The following is a 26,414-nucleotide window of genomic DNA, read 5'->3' on the forward strand; positions in this document are numbered from 1 at the left end:
TTGGGGCCACAATAGGGGATCAAAGTTATGCATGTGAACGTATAAAGAAAATCTTTTTAAATCTTCTTCTCAAGAACCACTGGGCCAGAAGAGTGGAGATTTACCTAAAAGCTTCTTCATACAGAGTAAATTCAAATTTGTGCAGATCATGGCCCCCGGAGGTAGGGTGGGACCACAATAGGGATCAAAGTTTATATGCAGATATATAGGAAAATCTACTTCTCAAGAACCACTGGGACAGTTACAGTCAAACTTGGAACAAATCATCCTTGGGTGAAGGATATTCAAGTTTGTTCAAATGAATGGCCATGCTTCCTTCAAAGGGGGGGGGGGGGGGGGGGTGATATCGCAAAAATGTAAAAAAAAAAAAAAAAAAAAAAAAAATAATAATGTGGGGTCATTTGAAAATCTCAAAAACCACTAGGCCAAAAAAGCTGAAATTTACATGAAAGGTTTCTGACATAACGAATATTTAAGTTTGCTAATATCATGACCTTCGAAGGTAAGGTGGGGCCACATATCGGTATCAAAGTTTAACATGCTGATATATAGGAAAATCTTTTTCTCCTGAACAACTGAGCCAATTTCAATCCCACATGATATAAAGCATCCCTAGATGAAGGTGATTTAAATTTGTTGAAATGAGGGGTCATGCCCCTTCAAAGGGGGAGATAATCACAAAAATCTTCTGAGAAACCGCAGGGCCAGAAGAGCTGAAATTTGCATGAAAGCTTCCTGACAAAATTGAGATTAAATTTTGTAACAATCACAGCCCCTGGGGTTAGGGTGGGGTCACAACAAGGGATCAAAGATTTACATGCGAATGTATAAGGAACCAAACTTGACACAAAGCATCCTGATATGAAAGGCCATACCCGTCTACTAGGGCATATGCTAATTAATGAATTTGTGGTCAAGTTTAATAATTTTGATGATTAAAGAATTTTTAGTAGTTACCTTCGAAAAGTTTTTTCTGAACCAACTTGCTTGTACAGTGATGGTTTTGCTCTTGAAAGCTTGTTTATTGTTAGGAACTGCTGCTCAGGCAAGCGATGTGGCTCATGGACCACTTGTTCTTCTCATGTAGGGGTTTCTGATTAAAATTTGCCTCATAAAAATATAGCGACAGGTCATATGATAAAGGTGCAAAAGTCGTGCCCATGATAATTCCAATGGAATTTTAGAAGACCTGATCAGGAAATACTACAGAGATATTGTCAATAAGGAACACCAGCGTTGTTTTATTATCAACTGCAGAATAATTTGGGAACAATCAGAGTGATATTTAACGAAATTAGTTTTGGATGACTAATCAAAAGTTTTGAATATTTCCGTGTTCCATTTTTATTAGAGCTAATGGCTATGTCAAAAAGACTGGTTGGTCTTTAATTTAACGTGAAGAATGATCGTGCAAAGTCAAACTTTTTGATGTTGTTGATTTTAGAAACGTTTTGTTATTAAGAATTCACTAAAAGGTTTTAGAATTTCTCTGACAATTCATATTTGATTAATACCATTTGTTACACAACACGTTTAATTGTTATTCCTCACAACAGTAAATATTTTCGTGAAGAGCAAAGATAAGGGCCTGGAGAACATTTACTGGATCTAGCAATTATCTCTATAAGGGTTTATGTGAAGTTTTGGAATCAAGTATAGATACGGTAAATCATATCCAAATGTGCTATTTACTGGGATTTTAAAAGCATTATAAAACTGAAGCATGGTTTTAATGAATTTCATCTTTTGAAAGATAACTTAGAGTCTTAGTTAGACTATCAAATGTGAAGTTAAAGCGAGTTCGTTTTAAATACAGTTGTAATGATGAGCTTTATATACATGTACAAAGAAAATGGTGTTATAAGCTTGGTCTTCTGGAACCAAAACACATTGTTCAAGTAATCTACTAATTTTTACCTCACTTCTGATTTACTAAAAGCAGACACAAAGATGGCACACACTTTTGTTGTAAGATGTCGAGGAAAGCAGAAGAGCAATGGCGGAGAAAGACGTTTTGCATAATTAAATGGAGACTAGTTTTACACTTCCATGACAAAATGTCTGTGGTTGTTTATTTAAATGGTGATCTACACATACAAACACGAAAACACCCTCTAATAAAGCTAGATGTGGATATGGAAACCGGATTGTCTGAACAAATCCGAATCCACACTACATGGAAACTATTTCAAATTAGAAGAATGAATGTATAACTCTATGAAAAACGGAATGACTTCAGGTTTTCCATCGTCAACTTCCCATATCCATGTTGATGTTACAAGGATATCAATAGTCTAGTTTGAAAACAGTATTTCGCAAATTCTTTGGTCGAACTATTATTTACAACCCGTTATTAGGTCACATGCTGTCTGATGTATTTCATACCAAATTTCAGGCCGTTCTTTATATACTGATTTTGACATCGGACTACTCCATTACCTAATCATGATACATTACTCATGGGGGATGTGGCCGGGCACCAGGGGTGGCCTTAATCCCCCTAGGTACCATATCCATCCTCTGGAATGTCCAGGGATTTGTGTTTGTCCTACTCTTAATTTTATATTCCTTATGTGGATTATGCGATTGATAATCGTTTATTATATTCACCTTTTCATGTATGTATGCACAACTGTGACTGTTTGTAAAACATGTATGCCCCCAATGATAATGGCCTATAGACATGCATCATTTAATTGATATTGCCAAACCATTTCAAAAGATTGAGCAGACAATATCTCCCTATGCCCATACTGGGTTGACAATGTGACTTAAAATCAATAGTGGTCATCTAATCCTTAAGCTGTACAAGAGTACCAAGTTTGGTGTCAATCAAGCAAATGGTTCTTAAAATATAGGAAACAATATATCATCATGTTCATTTTAACCCTTGACCTTTGACAATGTGACCTTCAAAATCAATAGGGGTAATCTAATCCTTAGGATGTAGCAGTGTACCAAGTTGTATGTCTGCAAGCAAGGGGTTCTCAATATATTGAGCGGAAAGTATATTCCTTTGTCCATTTTGACCTTTGACTTTTGACTATGTGACCTCACAATCAATAGCGGTCTTCTATTTCTTAGGATGTACCAGTGTACCAAGATTGATGTCTGTTAAGCAAATGGTTCTCAAGATATTGAGCGGAGAATGTTGTCTTATGCCCAGAGTGGATTGACCCTTGACCTTTTGCCTAAAAATCGATAGGGGTCCTTTTTTACTCATAACCAACCCACATATGATATATCGTTACGATCAAGTGAATGGTTCTCAAGATATTGTGTTTACCGACTGACTGGCAGGTGCAAAGCAATATGCTACACTTCTTTCACCGTAGTTCGATTGATGGCATCAAGTGTGCGTGTTATTTGGGAAAACTTAATCATAATCTACCTGAATATACTGAAGGCATACTGTAAAATTCATTGGGGTAAATTTTTTGTTGATTGTCAAGATTTTACAATTTTGTTGGGACACAATTTCATGGATTTTGTTTCTTTACATTGAAACTACATTGAAACTGGTTAAATTTTTGTGGAATAATGATCCACACGAAATTTAACGATTCCACAATAATTTTCCCCAGGAGATTCACGGGTTGCAGATCTTAATCATATGTTCAGACTGTGAGAAACATATCCGCAGGTTTATACATAATTCGATAACTTTACTATATAACGATATGTAGCATATTTTTAAAGGAACGGGGGAATAGATGTACCACACACATGAGAGTATATCTGCAGTTACATAATTCATTTACAAATTGTCGTTCAGTAGTAGCCGTTCTTACGTACCTGCTTAATCTTATGTCTGAGTTCTTGGAATACAGCGGCATTCGTTGATTCTAATCTGTATGTCATAATGTAGAACTGTAACACAATGAGTATAAAATTAAAATTATATCATTATATCAAGAGTCAGGACAAAAATGCTAATATGAACAATTCCTGAGCTTGCAGGAAATTAATTACCTCCCTAGGATGCAAGTCAATTACAGACTTAGAAAACAGAAAGCGATCCATCAACTGGCGCTCCAGATTTGAAAAATTGTATTCCACTTTTGTACCTCTCCCGACTTCAAATGTATATTGACAGTTTGACATAACCATCGGCAGAAGATCACGATCCGGATGGTAACTTATCAAATGAGCATGTGTGACTTCGCTGACTTTAACTCGTGGTAGCTTTCCAAACCTAACAACGAAAAGTGTGATTAAAAGCGCAAACATAAGCAGCCCTTTATCCAATCAATATATTCCTTGTACTCTACAATTCCCCCCCCCCCCCTTCTAGTAAAACATGTTACTACATCAAAGTAATATTCCCCGAAATGGGAATGTTTACAAGAAAATTATAATCAGTTGTTATATCTATACAAGGCCAATAATCCTGTGGGTTTAGAAATGTTTTTGATTTTTTTTCTGTATATATGCTATTTGAAAATGTTAATTTTTACGTGGAAACAAAGTAAGAAACAAGCCACTAATACACACTGAAAATCATTTCTTCCGCAATATTCTTCCAAGAATGTGTTCTGCACTCTTAGTAGAAAATACAGCAGTCCATAGGAGCACAGTCCTTGGTCGCGCATTGTCGGCAGGAACAGAGACATAGGATCTTCTCTGACTAGGTCTCGTCCATGATATTTTTCTGAAACCTGTTTGATTCCATCAGAGGTCTGAATACCTAAAAAAAATATCTAGCATATACTTTACCTTTTAAATATTCGAAATAATCTAACATGAATATACTAATAATGATTCTTAACCAGGAGTAACCTTGGAAGTAAGTGACACCTGTTTTTTTTAAAAAAAATTTTTTTTTAGACCTATTGAAAAATCAGAGAATACACTATTCTTTTTGGTTGATAGCAAAATCCACGTATTGTAATTTAATGAAAACACATCGCGGAGTCAACTACGAACTACGAACATAAACAATAATATTTTGATAAACAAATCATAAAATAAGGTAAACGAAAATGCTGAATTTTAAAAACCGAATTAAATCCATTGGCACCAATTATGGTATAGTTGCCCAAGAAACGCTTCATTTAACATCCTATTTGGTAAATGTGTAGAGCATATGGATTTCTATTTCATTTTAAAATATAATTTGGTTACAAATGAATTTCAGTGCAATATTTGTAGGGGCTGATAATAATATTATATGTAATAAACTCTATATATCGCGGAATTCGAGCAGCAATAAATGCTAACAGGGTATATTCCATACTGAAGTAGGCAACTTTCATTGACTACAAAGTCTTCAACTTTGACATTATTTATGCCAAAGTAATGACTTGCTCTAAATTCACTGCATTATCCAATAGAACTGATGCGTATCTTCTAGTAGGTGCAAAAATTAAATGATATTACCTGTGATATATAACATACACTATTGATATATTCCTTTCCTTTATTTTGTATACAGGGAAATATCCGTCCCGTTTAATTTTCCCCGCTTTCGCGCTCCTTGTCAATGGGAGAATTTAAGACTGGGCAAAACTGTTTTCTCTCTCTTATCTCTCTTTTAACAACTGTGTTAAGATGAAGTTAAAACGGAGCGAAACCGTCAGCAAGTGTAGAAAGGCGAAAATAACACGGAGCGAAAATAACCTTACATACAGTACATATATTAAACCCTGACAAAATATTTATGAATACCGTACAAGTGTTAATTGTAACGTCATTTACCAATATATTGGAATGAGAGAAGTAAATGAAATTAAAAAAAATAACTGAAAACTTTTAATGAAATACCAATTTTGAAGATTATTTCTTCAATGCAGTCTGTTAACGCAAATAATTTAACTATAATTAGCAAAAGCAGATGATACTACCTTTATATTTGTCAAACTCTCTATCGATTATCATTCTGTCAATAAAATTATGACTAAAACGTACGAAAATTTGCAAGTTGTGTTCTAATACAATGCCAAGCTTCAATAAAATCTGACACCAGCTGGTCTATTTTCGTCCATTTTGATTCCAATTTTGCTGTCAACTGCAAGTCATCCGCTGAATCATTCTCTGAAACATATCAAAATATTACATTCCATGAAATCTGAACAAAATGTGTAAAATGGCACTTGGAATGGATTCATATCCAGTGACAGAATTCCATAGGTTTGAAATTTTCTGACTTCTTGTCTTGTCTGAAATTATTAATGACACACCTTCCTTGTAAGAATCAATCTCATCTTGTATCGTCCAAGACGACGCTTCACGACGGTCAAGTCTTCTGGCATACTTGTGTATTAGTAGCTTCTGTAGCTTGATGATGCTTGGTACAAGACGAATTACCCTAAGATTGTGTTCCTAAGAAATTGAAATAAAAACCACCTCAAATAGCAGTTACTAACTTTATATTCCTTTAAATAAACACGAAATGAAGAAAGGATATTTCAAACTTTATGGTGTATCTGAAGGCATTGATCATTATTTCTTAAGCTGTTATATAACTGATTTGATGGAGTACAACTCATCGAAAGTTATATTGTAAATGCGGTCATTTCAAGAAATCGAGAATTTCAGACTTTGCATGAATGACATTGTCCTAGTGTAAATCACCTTGGGAAACATGCATAGAATATTAATTCATGTAACTATACTGTCATGCATGAAAAACCCATAGGTTGCTGTAAATGATGGTTGCGTTATAAAAGCATGCTTGACTTATTACAAACAAAAGCATGCTTGACTTATTACACAGAATGTGATTCAGTACCTAATATATCAGCAAAATAACTCCAGAATGATCAATTATCACAATTATATGCATTTCATGAAATAGTGGTAAAACAGTGAATAAATGCCCGTTGCAATTAAAATCACTCTAGAACAATTATTACTGACGGGCAAATGCATAGACCACTAAAATATTGTGATGAGGAGTTACTTCATTCCTCATACTTATATCAATCTCGTTAATTTAATCCTTAATTAATATATCAAACATCAAAATATAGGCAAGAAAATCTCATAAGTTTAATAACTATAAAATATCACAAGTGTTGGTTGTTTCGTTTACGTTACATTACATCGGGATTGAGACATCACCAATTTTAGGTGAAGAACCACGAATTTAGATTTATGCTTAGCGTTTACGGCCAATGCCTGGCGCCATACGGGAACTCCTTTCTAAGGTCATATCCTTAATTTATTATTTTACGTTTTATACATCTTCATTTTTCTTTACTTTCCGTAAATCCATTTCGAAGGATTTTCAGCACACACTCGAACTCTTTCGAGCATTGCGAAGTTCGTTGCAAGAAGCAAAGGTCACTTTTGCATTACTGTGCCTTAGCATTGAAGGTAATGGTGTCAGAACCCGATACAAATATTACATGAACAGAAGTACATGCAGAAATCCATGAATCCAGGTAAATGTTACTGGTGAAGAATTCGACGCTGTGAAAACCGCATCAGTGTTCAATAAGAGGTTAGAAACGATTCTAGAAAAACACACTCAACCATTTTGTCCGAATATCAAGATACGTTTAAGTCTCCTAGTGATTCATATTCATATTTCCGCGGAGAAGAGAACAAGATTCAATTAACTTTTAACCAAGAAATGTTACGGGGGGTTGATAACTTATCGTAGAAGTTGCTTGCAAGATATTTCAGTCCTGCATTTGAATTTCTGAAAGAAGCTTTTTGCCACCGAATTAAACTTCTACACATAGCAGATATACATGGCTGGGACAATATCAAAGAAGATGTTGATTTCGACACTACTGATAGATGCCGCAAAAATTCGCTCAGGTACATCGAGAGTCGTCGCAACTAACAACAAAACTCAATTCATCAGACCACCCGTTTTCTATGGTCTCTCCAATCAGCAGCTTTCTTCGGCAATGCAAAGTTCGGCTTCCGAGAGTAGTACTCTAAAAGAGCATTTTATCGAGTTATAAGAAACCCTACCCATCTTCCCTAGCGAACAACCTCTGCCACTATTGCAGATTCCTAGCTCATTTAGTCAAGATCTGTTTATACACATTTTTTTATTGGTCGTGATGATCAAAAAGATATTAAGACTGATTTTATATTGTACCTTTGGTCGTTTTTTTCATTCGTTTTCAGATTACATGTATATATCAAGAGTCCAACAAGTTGACATTGGTTTGCATGATGTAGATACAGCAGAGCTTTCAATTTCAATGGTTAGATATAGAAAAAATCCGAGACGTGATCCTTTCAAAGGGACAACAGATTGACTTCCGTACATACTTCCGTACATTGCGAAAAGCGCAAAATAAATATATACAAACAAAAAGTATTATTCATATTTCAACAAAATGAAAAAAAACAACAACTGGTAACGGGTTTTCAGCGCACTCATTCGATCGTCTTCCAGCATCTGTTTCCACGTATGTAATATTTTTGGGTGGTTTGGTTCAACAGGGAATATCAGCTTCGGTACTTGAAGCTTCTACTGCCTTAGCTGGATTCGCAAACTTTTATCTAACCCAACTCTGTGTGAAAATAGTCTGTTAAAGTTAAATCTGGAAATAGGTAAGCGTCTATTGGCCAAACCAATCAGCAAGGGGGAACAAATTACCACAGATATCCTCAGGAATTTGAAGGATTATCCAGTGATCCATACAGTTAGGGTCCTTCGTTTTGTGTTTATCTGAAGTTTTTGTTTTTGCCGGTTCAGTTAATTGGCAGATATTCGTATGTGTGATATAAACGCAAAACAGCATATTCGGAAGAGGAAAGTCTGTTATAGCCAAAACAGGAAAAGAAGTGTATGCAATTTTCCATAGGTCATAAATTGGACGTTTCTTCCAAATTTACTTCTATCAATTATATTGAATGATCAAATATAAATAAGGTCACAAACAAGTCAAAACCTTTATCATATACTATAATGCATGGTATATTGTTATCTTCTTTGAACGATATTGGCCTTGACAGTTCTAAGTACTCTTTGCATAGTGGAGGCGCTACAGCTGGTTCGGAAAGAATGCTAAAGAACCCTCCCTGCTCAATGACCGTAATCGCTGAGCATAGGCTAGATTTGAAGTCCTTCTGCGGTATTGGTGACGTCTCCATTTGAGTAAAAAATCTTGAGAGGGACGTTAAACAAGATACAATCAATCAATTATATTTGAGTTGGTGAAATACAAATTCACGTATGCATGAACATTAGTTTAGAGGCAATGCAGCGCTAAAACATGATTTTCTCATAAGTACTATTTGAACGTTAAATCTCACACCGAAAGACTAAATAGAGACACACCTCTTTCAAAAATATTCGAATCACAGCGTGTTTTTCTGCTGGAATCTGCATCGTAAATGTATTTGACAAATGGTCCATAGATATTCGTGATCTGTACCCCCAAACAGCTGGATGTTCGTGCAGCTTGCACAGTGAAACATTTTCTTCGCTTGAATCAGTCTCATAAATAAGCCTAAGTAAGGGGTCAGAACCTGAAATAAAATATGAAAGATTATACACAGTATTCAAAATGTATGGAAATAACTTATTTCCGATTATAATTCACAGAAACTTACTTGTATAATCCATGTATATTGTACTTTCTTTTGTAAATATGTTTTAAGAAACAGTTACAAATGACACACATTTGTGTTTCTCTTTGAACTCTACTTATGAACTTTCACATGAAGGGTATGTATGACTTGTAAATGATCTAAGGAAAAATGCTTCTAAAAGGAGGTCTCAGAGAAAAACATGCAAAATCACTAAAATCGTCGAGATAGGTACATAGAACATTCCATTTTGTTATATGTTTTTATGATCTAGGGTGTAACATGATATGAAAAATGTACTTTGGAATTTCCTCACGTGTTTCTATTTTTTTAGAAACAACTGGTTTTGATAAATAGCAATGACTGGCATTCATGCATAGTAGTAATTATGCAAGTTTGATGCCTTATGAAAGGTGAAAATAACGAACAGTGATCAATCTCAAAACTCCTAAAGAATAATTGCAATGCTTAAAAAAATTATTTTTTTGGCTATATCATCAAAAGATACATTAAATTTATAGAATATTAATGTTTTGCTCTGATTGCATCTATTTATAATTAAGGACAGAGCCATATATATGCTAAATTTTGCAATTACAGATAAAATATGCAAGTTTGGTTCAGCAGTACAGTTTAAATGGAGATAAACATTTCATGCAATGATAAAGATTATAAAGATCAATTTAGGTTTTAACAAATATATAAAATCCACTGATGGCATTTCATATTCAACATATTAAGTAAGTAGTTCAAATAATGACTATAGTGACTTTAACCAATAATCTTGTTTACTTGATATTTTCTATCTGATCATAATTTATATGGTTCTATTTTCTTAGGTTATAAACAAATTTTAATGTAAATGAATATTATAAATTCAATGAAAAAATGAAAAACATAAAAATGAACAGTACATACAATAAATGAAAAATAAATTCACAGGATTATGAGAATGTTTGGAAGAGTTATATCCCGTAATGCCGCTCTTTATTCAAGTACGGGAAAAATGACGAGCAGAAGCGACATGCATCATATATTCATAATATTGCATTAGATGTGTGATTTCAGCGGTTTTTCGAACACTACGTGTAGTGAATGTCATATAACATTATATTAAAAATCATACATATTTAAAAATGGGTGTATAAACTTGTAAAAATATATTATTTCTGTAAAATATTATCTCTGTAAAAATTACTTATCAGGACATTATACTAAATATCAGGATGTATATACATACAACCACATGACTTATTTTGCATTAAAATTTCTCTCATTTTAAGTTATGATAGGAAACAGTTTATTTAATCAAAACAAATTTTAAAATATATTTATAAATACATTTTAGCATGTTTAGTGCAGATAAGGTTCCAGATGTTGGCAAACAGAAAGTACGTAGTTTTAGTCAGAACACTGGGGAAAAAATTGTAGTGGAAGGATTGATTAACCGAAAAGTTCTAAATCTGCGTGGTATTACAGTTTCTTTTTCATCCAATATATCTTCGATTGTTATACTCCTATATGTATATTTTAGATTTATAATTCATGATACAGGTAGCTGAGACTTGGAATTAGTTGAAGTGTTAATAAATTCACCAATTGCAGAAAATCTTACTTGTCACTAATGACGAGTGTACTATGATATTCACTCTTCCTGAGCCAATTCTAACTTGTCCAGGATGAGTACTTTTTTCGCAACTTGCATGGTTGCCTGATTACGGTAAGAATATTTTTTTCTGCTTTTGGGTCTGTGTACATGCATATGAGTGAATTCATTGTTTATTATATTACCATTTTACAATGGAATACTTGTAGGATTGTGCAAGTAACATCTTTGAATTTATATACAATGTTTTCACAAACATCACAGACTCACAGATGATATACATGTATTAAGTATTCACAATTACTAATTATCTTATCTTTTACACCATATTAGACAAATGGTGCATATTTAGTGAAGGTTAAGGTGTTTCAAAAAGGTGGTATTTGACTTTATATTAGCACGAAATAAAATATGTGTGTTTCCTATTTCACTTAAAAAAAATAGTTAGGAAAGGTAGGTAAAATTGCATTTTATTGAAATTTTTTATTTGAAATATTAGTTTTTGATATGCTTTCAATACAGATCTATACATTAAAAATACTTTTCACACATTTTGAAGATCATGAGTAGTAAAATGTACATCAGAGAAACTCGAATACAAAGAGATAGACATTCCAAATTCAGGATTTACTTTTCTTTTTCATACAAGTATATCATCTATAAAATATTTAGGGCCAGCAGCAAAAAGGGAAACCGGAAACACACAGTTTATTGTGGCCTTACTATGCTGGCACTAGTGTGACAAGGTGTTGGATATGATAAATCATTAATTAACTTTTAAAACATTGTTTCCATGTTTCAGGTCATACAGGATTTTGCAAGAGAAAAGGAACACAGAAGAGGTACTGTTTTTCTCAATCAACATCATGAATTGATTGATCAAAAGTAAGAAAATACCCACAGACAATAACATTACTCCATGTCGTTCTACAGGAAGCACATATAATAGTACTCAACAATATTATCCTTGTGAAAAGGCGAATACAACGAATAGTGATCAATCTCAAAACTCTCATTAGACCCATCATGCAAGAATGTTGAAAAACTTCTGGCAATTTGAAATCATTCTTACAATTCAAGTTGAAGATCAAGTATGGACACAGTAGCTGATATATGTCTCAAAATATGACAGTATTTCTCATGATCTGCTGATATAAACAGACATTTCAGGAATTGATGACAATGGACTCCACCAAGAACTAGCAGAAAAAAGAACTGAATGGACATTGAAATGCAGAAAAAGGCCACAAGGTTCTCCATTAAGTGGTTATGTTGCTTCATATTTGGCCAACAAAATCAAGACTGTCATTGAACCCCCTAAAGTTTGTTTCTGCTTTAGACTCAAATGATTCATATGTTGAGCAAATGAGTAGTATGGTCAGTGATGTGTTTACTTCTGTAATTGTTCAATACGTATGCATACATGTTAGCAAATAATTATGAAACGTATTAGGAACTATATTTCAATCTACAGAATGGTCCTTTTTTAAACAGTTATCATGCATATATAAACATTGAATATTTCAAGTTTATATACATACTAGAAAAAAATACTTGACTGTACTAAGGAACCTCATCAGTAGTCAAAAAAGTGAATTTGTAATCTGAAATTCTAATCTGATGATTATTTAGGTATTGTTGTGCGTGTATTGGTGAATTAGACACATTCTATGATGGTTTTAGATTTCACCTTTTTGCACTTGTCTACAAACTTAAACTGAGAAATGTTAGGAAATTATATATTTAAAAAAATCAAATTGGTTTACAATTCTATTAATGATTTTCTAACAACACATTTGTATGTAGTTTTTCCAGAATTTTGAAAAGTAAACTGGGTAGAGAGAATGGTGTCTGTTAGAAATTGCATTTTAATGTGACCCCCCCCCCCCCTTTCTGATGAATGATTTGCTCTTTATTATGATCTGAATAACATCATTAATGTATTTTTCTTTTAAAAATTATATATTTATGAACAACCACATATACATAGTTTGATGTTTTCATCTTTTTAATTCATTGTGTATATAACACTACACATGCTCTAAAAACTTTGACATTTTGTCATGAAAATATATCATATATTCATACAGTAAAAAATACTATAAGATACGTTTGCTATCAGCAGAGTTTTTATATTTTGTATACAATAGATTGGTTAACAATATGTATTTTAAAACCTTAGAAAATTTGCATGTTTTTCATGACGTTTTTGCACTTAAACAGGATGGATGTCAGCCATGTTGAGTGTAATTGCAAGAAGTGCTAATCTGATTTATTAACTTGCAAAAAAATATCAACAGTTATTTAAGATTTCCTTTGATTTATCCCCAAAGTTGGACAAAAACCAATACAATTTCATTTAAAATCTTGTTACAGAAGGTCTATTTTTAAAAACAGGTCTACCACCTTGTACCAGTAGAATGATTGGGATAACACTTTTCAGAATTTCAATTCATTCATACTAGATATTACTGGCAAAGAGAATTCTGCTACTGGACCACTTTTGCATGTTTTTCACTGAGACATTCTCTTAAGAGCAAATCACCAAAATCAATCTCAGGAATATACATATATGTAAGTCAAATAGCACAAATGGTAGCCCATGATGTATCAAATGTTATATTAGCCTTTCTCCTGAACAGTCTTCATGACCTAATGTTTTATGTCAAAATGTCAATTTGTCACACGGGGTAAAAAGGGGTTTTCATATGATATCTAAATTTTCATTTCACCTTTATCAATGGATTTCTGTATGCATGCAGAGTGTCCATGAACTTGACTTAAATATGACGTATATATGATTTTATATGGCTAGAGTGATTAGCATGGGAAATTTTGTACTCCTTACAGGAGTTATGAGATTGATCACTGTTCGTTATCACTGTTTCATCAATTCGTTTACTACTGTTGATATGTTTCACAGTGAAATATAGATACAAGGGCGAGTCAATAAGCGACCAGCCTATCCCATTTCCGATTTACCGAGACGATCACGATTTCCATACCTTGCTTCAATAATTGTTTTATACCTAGGTCCAAAATTACACGCGTATCGAGTCATTCTTTAATAGGATATTGAATGTCAAACATGGCTAGTGATGTAAAGGCATGCTTTTCATTTAAAGTTGAGTACCACGCTATAATTCGGTACATGTATTTAAAAGGTAAAACAGGCAAGGCAATACACGGTGAGTTAGCTGATGTTTATGGGTCTTCTGCACCATCTTAGGCTCAGAATAAATTCTGGGTAGGGGAATTCAAACACAGCAGAACGTCTTTAGAAGATGAAGCCAGGTCTGGATGCCCACTGGATGCCACGGACGAAGAGATGTGTAAGAAAGTTCGGGATCTGGTATACTCTGATAGGCGAATTCAGGTGGAAGAAATAACGCAGGCTTTAGACATTTCACATGTTAGTGTTTCAACAATATTGCATGATCGTTTAGGTATGCGCAACCTAACAGCCCGTTGGGTCCCCAAAGCCCTTAGCGATGAGCAAATGGCAACCAAAACATCAGTATGCAGCGCCTTGTTGAAGCGTTGTAGGTAATAAGATGATTTTCTTCTGCGTCTGGTGACTATATATGAGACTTGGGTTCTTTATTATGAGCCAGATAATAAAGCTCAGAGTCGTCAGTGGGTAGGGCCTTTGGTTCCCAAGGCCAAAGAAATTCAAGACGCAACCATCTGCTGGCAAGGTGATGGCCACAGTATTTTGGGACGCAAAAAGCGTTACTATGTTGGACTTTTTACCCAAGAGAAGTACAATAACTGGAGTGTACTATGCAAACTTGCTAGACCAGCTGAGAAACACCATTCGTGAAAAATGCCGATGTAAACTCTCTAAAGGTGTTTTGCTGCAACAGGACATCGCGAGAGTCCACACTTGCAAAGTTATCATGGACGCTGTAGAGCGAAACGGGTATGAATTAATACCACATCCTGCCTACTCGCCTGATCTAGCTCCTAGCAACTTCTTCCTATTCCCAAACTTCGAAAAGGATATCCGTGGATGTCATTTCCGGTCTGACGAAGAAGTCGTGACGGCAGTTGAGAAGTGGGTCAATGGAAAGGACCCTGATTTTGTCAGTTAAGGGCTGATGACACTTGAACACCATGGGTCTAAATGCATCACACTAGAGGGCAATTACATCGAAAAGGAAGAAGTGGATCTTAACCGGAAATAAGTTAGGCTGGCTACTTATTGAATAGCCTTCGTATGGATGTATTTCAAGTTTGGTTGCTTTGAAGAGAGAGAATGCGACAAGGTGGGTATACTGTCTTTCTATATCTCTGTACATAGTTTCAACACACTAATTCATTTTCATTGCCTTCCTCATCATGTCGATCCAAAAGTCAAGTTCATGGATACTGCATGAATGCAGAATCCCATTGATAAAAGTGAAATGATATCATACGGAAACCTTTTCCTACCACGTGTGAAAAACTTTTGACATAAAACATTAGGTCATGGAGACTGTTCAAGTTTTATTGTAAAAGCTAAATTATAACGTGATACATCATGAGAAACCATTTGTGCCATTCGACTTACATTCCTGGCATTGACCTTCGGCGATTTGCTCTTAAAAGCAATTTAAATCATTTATGGTTATAAATCATTCAAGCATACTCTTCATAAGTAAAGTTCTAAGAGAAATCCAGATGTATATCATGAAATTGTTTCCAGATACTTTGAGTTACATGTATTGACCAACGAAAAAAAATACTATGTAGAAGTGCAATTTCATTTCTAAACATCACATAATATTTGAAATTTCATCTGGAAACTTTTTTGTTACAGACAAATACTATCGTAGTATATAAAAATTAATGCACCCCGAAATAGGGGAAGACAACACAAATTTATTTCATTAACATTTAAACTGATTACTACTTAACCATATTTTGTGAAACACTTTCATATAATGTCGAAAATGTATCAGTTGGCTGTAATAATGTAGCCCTATCCGATTTTTTTTTTATTTTCACGTTTTCCGGAAAGGGCAATAATTCCATAGGATCTCCGTAATGGTGCAAAATAATTTTATGAATAACCGATAATAAGCTCCGTGTATTAGTCCAAAATGTTGTTTATACCAAAATAAGTACCAACTTTGTGCTCGGGTATGTCTAATAAAGGTGTTTTTCATTAAACATCATGTGCAGCATGCAAAATTCTTCGTCTGCTCCGCCATGCTTGTTATCGCGAGATATCGTGGGTTGATCTACTGAAAACCTAAAAATTGACAATCTGCGCGAAAATGTAGTTACTCGAGCCATTTCGACAAAGAAAAGAAAATCATATGGTTGCAGAAATAATCTACACTCTGCTGTTCGTTTTTTAACTTGATATTAAATCTAAACCTTTCTAATACCGACGAAATAACTTTCGTCTCCGTACTTGTCCGTTGATGTAAATGTTACCTTATATGGCATATGCAAATAACTTGACAATAGGGAGTTGAAACTTCAGTACATCAAACATGGGGCACAAATATGAATCGAGAAATTCAAATATATTGAAATGATTGAAAACTGTAGAATAGAGCCTCACAAATCGTAAGATTGACTAAGAAACATAGAATATCATTTTATTTATGTAAAGAAAGTCAGAAAATGTTTAAAATGGTCGAAAATGTTGCGGGAGTGAATCACATTTGCACCATTATGGAAATCCTAAGGAGTTGTAGCCCTCTCACCCCAAAGAAGAAAAATCGGTGGGGGCTACATTATTGCAGCTATGTATAAGTTACAACTAAACTCACCTAATCGCTGGTCTTCTGTTAACTCTTTGCTCAGTATTTTCAGCTCTGATTCCAACTCCTTCATAAGGATAAAAATACAAGAATTTCTTAAATATAAGATTTACAAGATGATCTATGCAGCTCTACTCGGGGGGGGGGGGGGGAGGGGGGGGGGTAAACTGTAGGCCAAGGGATCAGTTTATTCATATGGATAGTACATGTATATAGGCATTCAACTCACTGTAGCTCAGTATCTATGTGTTAGATTTCCAAGGGCATAATGAATGATTCAATGCTTTTCACCAATATATCCTTATAACAAATTTCTAGGATCCTATCTCCTAACTCGGGGATTTAGACTTATCTGCCCATGATAACTATGCATTGAGAATGGTTTGAGGTCAAAGAGTCAAGAATGGGATTTTGATAGTTTAATTGAAACACATACACCCAGTGAAGGACTGCAAAATGTAGGCCTTTAGGCCTATGCTAAGGCTTACGGTCTTTTATCAGGGATGGATCTTTATCATGCCAACCTGGTGTGACACAAGATCTAGGTTTTTGCGGTCTCATCCGAAGGACCACCCATTTAATAGCCTCTTACGACAAGCAAGAGGTATTGAGGACCTATTCTAACCCGGATCCCCACGGGATAGACGCCTATAATACAAACAACTTTTATAAAATCCTTAATGGAAGTGAACATGAAAATGTGACAACAGATTTAGATTTGTCATTTTGATGTATATAATGAATTCTGAAAATCACTAAGATGTAGCTTTCTTCATTAGGGAGATATTTTATAAATATTCACTGTTTTCAATCCTAGGGAGCTGCCATATTGAAAAAATTATTACCTCCCTGCTGGGTTATCTCTTAGCATCCACTAGAGGGCAGCACTGATGTTGACGTCAGTAGGACGTATTGTGTATTTTTGGCACATTAGCATCAACGTTAAAATGTCATCAACAGAAAGTGAATTAAATATGGGATATCAGTTTGAACCTGATGGTACAGAGGAAGAAATTGTTTCTCAGAATAATACTTCTTCACCAGCAGTTGATTTTAATGAGAGGAATTTTCCTCGATTGGTGTGCTTGTGGAAATTGTAGCTATGTACATTCAAGGGGTGTCTTTGTTGTCATGATTTTGAATATTTTGTGTCAGATTACATATATATACACATAAAGTGCAGTTCTCTACACCCATATTTTAACATTGTGTGTCGAAGTTCTGTTATAAATGATACAGCTTACATTTATCCAAGGATTTATGTATCCTGAGAGGAAGGGTCTCAGAGGACTTGGATAACAACTTGTTAAACATGTAATTAAGAAAAACACGAAAATGAAAAATACCTTCTGTATTCATATTTATTAAAATCTAAACACAACATGGCATGTGTGTGTAAACAGTTCCAATTACATACACACGTGATAGAATAAAGTAACAATTCTGTTGCAGCCATGATATCAAGATATATTGCCTACAGACAGGTTATCAACTAGGTCAGACGCGGTCAGCCTCTTGGGGGGGGGGGGGAAATCAGTAGTTTTACCTTAATTTGTTGTGACATAAATTAAGGGAGCATTTCCTAAAGAGCACTGCAATTATGAAGGATTTCTTAAAACCTCTGACCCTGATACATATTCTAAATAAGTATTTTTTTTAATGTAAATAAAAAATATAATTGTAAATTGCATCTCCAAACTTTATCTGTGGTCCATGTACATCAATTATTATAAAATATATAAATTACATGCCTACATGTATATTGCAGTACTTTTATGACACAGTCATGTACCTTAATTATCCCCAATATTTCAAAATTTAATACAGTGCTTCTGAGTAAGTTCAGAAGTTGGAGGAGCTGGACATATTTTGTGGGAGTGTTTTCCCCTTTTTCTTAATGCATTGTAATTAGATTTGATTTCAATTCTTTTTGCTCCAAAACCTTATTCATCAATTCTAATATTAATCCATAAACTTCTGCTGTATAGTAGTGACCCAGTCAACAGCAATGTGTCTCATCTACGTCAAAGCACAGATGCATACTGGGAAATAATGAATGAACTCCATAAACATTTAATTTAGAGTGTTTAATCGATCAAATCTCGCAATAGAAACAAGCAAATTAGATTTAGGCCACAATATTCAGTTTCAGGAGATCTTTTAAGTTTATTGTGCAACAAATGTTTTTTGTGTGTGTTCACTTCCTTTAAATGAATACGTACCTTTAAAACTGAACAGAAAAACTCTTCTGAAAATTCTCGTTCCCAACAGCGCCTGTCATTTTTGTTACTTAGTGCAGTTTCACAATTCGACAAAGTCTTACTTTTGCCTTAAATGGTAATAAGAAAACCGATGACTAAATATTATGAACATATTCCACATTTGTGCTGATTCATAAACTTCTAAAAGACAGTAATATTTTGTGTTAATCGTTTCAAAGTCGGAAATAACAAATTTCCGAATACGTTTTGTTTGATACATACTTTCATGTTTTTCCGTAAAAGAGTGACATATTCTGTGCAATAACAGGTATATGTCATCTTCGCTTCTTCCAGTTGCTCTTTGTATCACTGTTAAATCCATTTTGACATGACCCATCAAAAAGGGAAGAACATCATTGAGTTCAATAGCTGGCTTGATGATAACTTTCACAGACTAAAAATATAATGACCGGTATTTAACAAAATGTAACTATTATACCTTTAATTGTTAATAATTGAATCTGATTGGATGATGAGTAAACATTAAAACAAGCTCATAACTTGATTTTATGTGATGGGATCAAAAATGACCATGAAGATTCCATGTCCATCAAATATTAACCGGTCATTAATATTAGTGACCGCGAAAGTTTTCCTGCGATAAAATCAAACATGGCGGAACAATCTCGCTTGGTTTTTCTGTGTGCCGTAAATTAGTTTATTCAGTATGTATCATACGCTGTAGTTGCCTCTAGTGCAGGTGTCAAAGTGTTCGCTGCATGAGGTATTTCTTGTACTGGGATCGTTCATTTGTTGTCGGTGGACACGCATCCTGGCTGTTAGTCAAGTAACAAAAATATAAACGGGACGAAATAAGGCCTTAGATGACTATATAGATGTCCTTAAATCTACCAAATCATCACTGTGAAACAAAAACACTGTTAAAAACAATTTGAATTTGATACAGGGAAAAGCCCTTCAAAAATTACAGAATGACTCTGAAATTATTCTCAAAGAGGCAGATAAAGGAGGAGCAATAGTCTGTATGGATAAAACATTTTACAAATCCCTCGTGCTTCAACATATAGAGGATAAGAACTTTTATGTAAAACTACCAGAAAATCCCGATAAAAATATTTTGAGGAATTTAAAACAGATGTGCCGAAAACACGGACACTTGTTAAAAGAAAAAGAATTTGACTATTAACAAACTTTGAAATGAATACTAGTAATTTCTGTGGGCTACCGAAAATACACAAAAGCAACCACATCAAGACCGCTATTTAAGAACAAAATCAAACATACATAACTACTAGTGAACCTAGCGATCTAAAACTACGACCAATTGTGGCTGGACCTGCATGTCCAACACATAGACTCAGTAATTTTATAGATATTTTGTTAAAGGATCTATGCCAAAAAGTTCCTAGCTACATTCGGGATAGTATGGATTTTCTTAACAAACTCCAAGAAATTGTAGATCAGAATACCTTACTTGTAACGTTTGATGTAACGAGTTTATTCACAAATATCCCACATGACTTTGGAATAGAAGCTATAACCTTTTGGATAGAAAAACACCCGGAGCTTATCTCAAGAAATTTCTCAATGGAATTTATTATAGATTCCATAAAATTCATTTTGAAAAACGACACATTTCATTTTGATGACGAATTCTATACTAGCAGAAAAAAGAAAATGTGCATTATAAAAGTTAGTATATTTTTGTTTTATAATTATTGTTTATATTTATAAAATCTAAGCAATCGTTAAAGGTGATGTTTTTGTAACAATATCGGATAGAACCCGACTCAGATTTACGGCGTTTTTCATGGTTAGGGAACACATGTTGTTTATTGAAGTGTTCGTACGCACGAGTTTTACTGGTCAATACTGTTTGGAGTAAGAAGTGTAAAAGGTTTGTTTGATCACTATTCATTAAGGAAAGCACTTTAGTTTTAACAAATTTACCCTTCTGTCATGCCACGACTCAGTGAAAACCACCGTAATCGTGCTAGCACGTTGGGATGCTTCAAGCTGGAATGGCACAAAATATCGTAGCAAGACACTTTGGAGTTCATCGGAACATCATCCAGTCATTATGGAGACGTTTCCAACAATCTGGTAACACTCGGGATTGACCACGTTCTGGGCGTCCTTGTGTGACGTCGCGTCGACAGGACAACCAACATTAGACTTGTTGACCTGAGGAATCGTTTCCAGATAGCAAGTATTACTGCTCGTAGCATTTCTGGACTTCGACCAATCAGTCCAAGAACTGTGCGTAATCGTCTGCGCGAGCACAACATCAGACCATGACGTCCAGCGGTGCGCCAAATACTGCTTCAACGTCATCCTATCGCTAGATTAGTGTGGTGCAAGCGACATCTGCGATTCAGAATACAGGAGTGGGCCAATATTATGTTCACTGATGAATCCAGATTTCATTTGGATAGCAGTGACCGCCGTTGTAGAATGTATCGTCGCGTTGGGGAGCGGTACCAGGACACTTGTGTTGTGCAACGTCGACAAATCGGTGGAGGTTGCGTTATGGTGTGGCGTGGAATGACAGCACGTGGAAGAACCCTTTACAAATTGCCAATGGAAATCTCACCGGCGAAATTATTCAGCGCCATGTGATACCCTTCATACAGAGACAGCAAAATCACATCACTCTGCAGCAAGACAACGCAAGGCCACATGTTGCACGTGTAGCCAGGGATTTTTTTGTTCAACAGAATGTCGATGTCTTGCCTTGGCTAGCTGTTTCCCCCGAATTATCCCCGATCAAGCACGTCTGGGATGAAATGGAACGACGTCTACGCCGTTTACCAAATCAGCCAGTGACATTGGCTGATTTAGACCAGGCTTTGACCAACATCTGGAACAACATTCCTGAACACTTTAGTGGCATCAATGAAGCGCCGTTGTCAAGCATGCGTGAATGCAAATGGTTTTTAACTTTGTTAATTGAAGTTCGAATACTAGTGTCTTTCGAGTGTGCTGAAATTGACGTTATTCGACGTTAACATTAATGGATTATGAAATGTTGTAACGAATACATTAGTTAACAATATCACAAAAAATAACATTTGTTCATTGTTATTTTTTATTATTTTTTTATATATCAAATAATGCACATTTTCTTTTTCCGCTAGTATACAAACAAATCAAAGGAACAGCTATGGGAACTAAAATGGCCACTGCATACAGTATTTTAGTAATGGGATATTTCGTCGAAATGTTATATCGAAAAGTCGATGAAGAAATGAGTCAAGAGCTTGGAGAAAATCTGAGGAATTTATGGAAAAGATATCTAGATGACTGTTTTATTTTTGGGGGGAAATCCAAAGAAGATTTTATCAAGTTTCACAATTTGTTGAATACGCTCAATACAAATATCCAGTTTACCATGGAATACAGTGATACTTCGATTCCCTTTTTGGACATCAACGTGATAAAACATGAAACCAACATCCTAAATGATATATTTTACACAAAAAAAAAAAAACCAACCAACAACTGGAGACACACCGATATTGAAATTCAAATCATGTTATCCTACACACACTGAAAGGAATATCCCGTACAATTGGGTCAGAAGGATTTGCACTATTGTTAAAGTTGAAAATACCAAAGACCAAAGACTGGCGGAAATGAAAATATTTCTTACTGCAGAGAATTACTCGGAAACACTCATTCTTTCAGACATAAATGAAGCAAAGAAAATTCAACAGCATACACCTAGAACAACAAGAAAAAAAAGAAGACCACGATCCTTTCCTAATACCATTGATGACAACTTACAACCAAAAACATAGAAATATCTTTCAGGAAGCTAAGAAGAATTTTACAGTTATCGAGCGTGATTTAGAACTCCAGAAAGTTATTCCCAAATCCGACCTCCTCCACAGCCAAAGACAACTATCTAACTTGAAGAAATTATTAACAAAATGCAAGTTCAATTCAACGCCTGCAAAATACGCAGTTTCTACATGTGGTGATTCAAGGTGTGGTACATGCCCCTTCCTAGAAACAGGACCTTTTATAACCTTTAAATGCGGAAAATAGATTACTTTAAAAGATAACATGTTATGCAATTCGAAAAATTTACTATACTGCATCATTTGCAACGGGTGTGGCGAGGAATACATTGGACAAACCGGAACACAACTAACAGCTAGGATGCGTGTCCATCGCCAACAAATGAACGATCCCAGTACAAGAAATACCCCATGCAGCGAACACTTTGACACCTGTGCTAAAGGCAACTACAGCGTGTTTCCATTTTATAAACTTAAAACAAAATCAAAGTCCATGAGACTTGCTAAAGAAAATTATTTCATTAAACTGTTTCCGGCTAGACTAAACAAACTTTAATCAATGCATACATGTATATGAAAAATTCTGATTGTTAAACCTTTTAATTCATCAACTTTTATCATGTAGAATCTCATGATTATTTTATCCAAGTCAACTTTCCCGAACTTTTGTATTATGACGCATGTATCTATTCCCTCCTCACAAAGACTGTCATGACGTCACAATAGACGTATCTAAGATAAACAATTTTGTGTTCATTATTTGTATTCACCTGAGGATGGATCTAAAAGTCCAGAAAGCGCTAGTGATTTGAATTTGTTTTGGAACTGCATATTTTCTTGCATTTTTATCTAATTCAAGGTCTAGGTCTAAAATCATGTTATCACAAGATTTGTCAGAAATACTCTCTCTCTCTCTCTCTCTCTCTCTCTCTCTCTCTCTCTCTCTCTCTCTCTAAAAGCACTAAAGTTCCAACAACACCCGATACCTCAAAGTGTCGGATCCACAACATGGATACAAGGTCAAATACAAAAAATTATACAAAGCACTAAAATGATCAACGACATGAACAACCAGATTGTCAAATTGTCCCTTCTTCAGGACAAACGAAAAGAATTACATAATGTGGGCAAAATCAACAGAGAATTAAAAAAAATCTACATATAAATACATCTAGCACTACAACTATACTAATCTACAAACGTATTTACAACGCAGACTATATTTTTTTGGTTTATAGGCTTGCCAATCAATGTTAAAAGTGGAGCGAATTAGGACATGCCGTATTTGTCCAAAGAGCTGATAAAAATGAAAGTTAAAAAAATGGCTCGAGTCTTTGGACTCTGTTTTTCCTTTTAGCTCTCACAAGTATATTGTTATTTCGGATTTCCAAAATTACGGCTTGAGCATCACTGAAGAGGCATTATTTGTCGAAATGCGCATCAGGTGCATTTACATTGGTACCGTATAAGTTATATTTATATATATATAAACGACTGAAAACCGGACTGAAGAAGACCGGTAACACGGTCGAAATATTTACAAAGTGTTTAGAGTTATATACACACACACACACACACACACACACACACACACACACACACACACACACACACACACATATATATATATATATATATATATATATATATATAGAGAGAGAGAGAGAGAGAGAGAGAGAGAGAGAGAATAGTTACTTTTCGCAGTGATCGGTAAAAGTATACGTAAAAAATAAATTTAATGCGAAGTAAAATATGCGCATTAAATTAATTCGAATTAAATAGCGTTCACACGGCGGTAATATTTAATGCGAAGTAAACCAATGCGCATTAAATTCGTATGCATCTCTATTAAAGGGTGCGCAAAATAATAGAATAGACTATGTTTTTGAAAATTATTTTTATAGATATTTTAATGAATGTTGTGTAGATGCAGAATTCTTTGTTCAAAACGCTATATAGGCCTACATGTAGTATACCATATGTTTACAATTTACATACATAACTGATCTACACATAAGGAGTTTTTTGTCGTGTTTATTGATATGTTCCCACGAAATTACTTGTTATTTCCTCTGACAACCAGCATTCAATCTAGACAGTATATTGTTTCCTCATGGGCCCAATTTTAAAACTTCGGAACGTCTTTTTCACCATTCCGCTGACTACTGTTGTGACGTAATTTTTAATTACTAATACGTATTATAAGTCTACTATGACGTCATATGGTATACAAATTAACAATGAGCGGCACATTTGTTTTTAAAAAATGTAAAAAAGAAAATCATATTATCACTATTTTAAAACATTGTTGTCGTATTTAAAAACAATTCCTTCCACATGTATTACTCAGTATACCTATGCAGAGCACAGATTTACGTCTGACATTACCTAATGACATGCTGTTTGTACATGTTTTTAGTGATCATTATCATTTTGCTTAGTTTTTCGTACAAAACTAACATTAATATATATAGCTGACCATGGGTATGATGCATGTGACCCAAATTGCCCATTACGCATGCGTCTACATTTAATTCGAATTAGCTTCGCTTAGCGTTCACACGGAGCTAATGCGAAGTAAATTTAATTTGCATTAAATCGCGACGTCAATTTTAATTCGAAGTAAACTAATGCGCATTAAAATTTCCGTGTGAACGCGGTTCAGATTTAATTCGCATTAACTTACGTTTAATGCGAATTAAATTCTTCGTGTGAACGAGGCATTAGTAACATAGCGACGTTACGTCACAAACAGCGGAACGTTAAAATTCAACAAATCTAGACGTCATTGCATACTGACTGTTGAAAACATAAACTGAATTATTAAGTTTATGTTTGAACATATTACTGAAATGTTTTTCCTTTTCACATTTCCACCTGCAAACTTGTAAAATGGAAATATTTTGAATTGCTTTTGTCCACAAACATCTAAATGTTCACTTAGTTTAATTTGCCTGTATTCCGGATTGTGGATTTGCTGTTTGTGAACCCGCAAGCGAGCTCGAGCTCAGTTTAACGTTATCATATTTGTAAATGAAAATGTTTTCACGCATTACTTTATAATGACATCACTGTAAACACTACGTTTTAACGTTCAGTGTCTTATGACGTCGAAATTTGTTTTGCTTTACTATGACGTCACAATGAACAATACGTTTTAACAGTCAGTATGTAATGACATCTATATTTGTTTAATTTTAACGTTCCGCTGTTTGTGACGTAACGTCGCTATGTTACTAAATGTAAAGCTTCTGAAGATTTGAAATGAAAGCGCTAAAGCTTTACTAAACGTCTTCGTGTATCTTTTATTTTTTACCTATATATATATGTATGTATATATATATATATATATATATATATATATATATATATATATATATATATCAAAACATTAAGTTCCAAAAGAAAGCACACGTAAAACAGGATTGTCAAATTTTCGGTCAACTTGTCCCTTTTCCAGGACAAATGTAAAGATTTATATAATCTGGCAAATGGTAACAGAGAATGACAACACAATAAGAATACACCT

The 26,414-nt window shown here is 34.5% G+C and overlaps 1 protein-coding gene across 1 annotated transcript in view; it reads right to left on the minus strand.

The window, feature by feature from the left end:
• LOC125676424 (E3 ubiquitin-protein ligase rnf213-alpha-like) overlaps positions 1–26,414 on the minus strand; it is a 175,020-nt gene that overhangs the window by 11,387 nt on the left and 137,219 nt on the right. The window contains exons 37-45 of the mRNA XM_056158169.1: positions 19,344–19,515; positions 19,083–19,189; positions 16,870–16,927; positions 9,248–9,438; positions 6,180–6,321; positions 5,908–6,033; positions 4,495–4,687; positions 3,973–4,195; positions 3,796–3,870 (exon numbers count right to left, since the gene is read on the minus strand). Of these exons, the coding sequence (XP_056014144.1) occupies positions 3,796–3,870; positions 3,973–4,195; positions 4,495–4,687; positions 5,908–6,033; positions 6,180–6,321; positions 9,248–9,438; positions 16,870–16,927; positions 19,083–19,189; positions 19,344–19,515 (1,287 nt within the window). The remainder of the gene's footprint in view (positions 1–3,795; positions 3,871–3,972; positions 4,196–4,494; positions 4,688–5,907; positions 6,034–6,179; positions 6,322–9,247; positions 9,439–16,869; positions 16,928–19,082; positions 19,190–19,343; positions 19,516–26,414) is intronic.

Source organism: Ostrea edulis, chromosome 3 (assembly GCF_947568905.1).
Source record: "Ostrea edulis chromosome 3, xbOstEdul1.1, whole genome shotgun sequence".
NCBI lineage: Eukaryota > Metazoa > Mollusca > Bivalvia > Ostreida > Ostreidae > Ostrea > Ostrea edulis.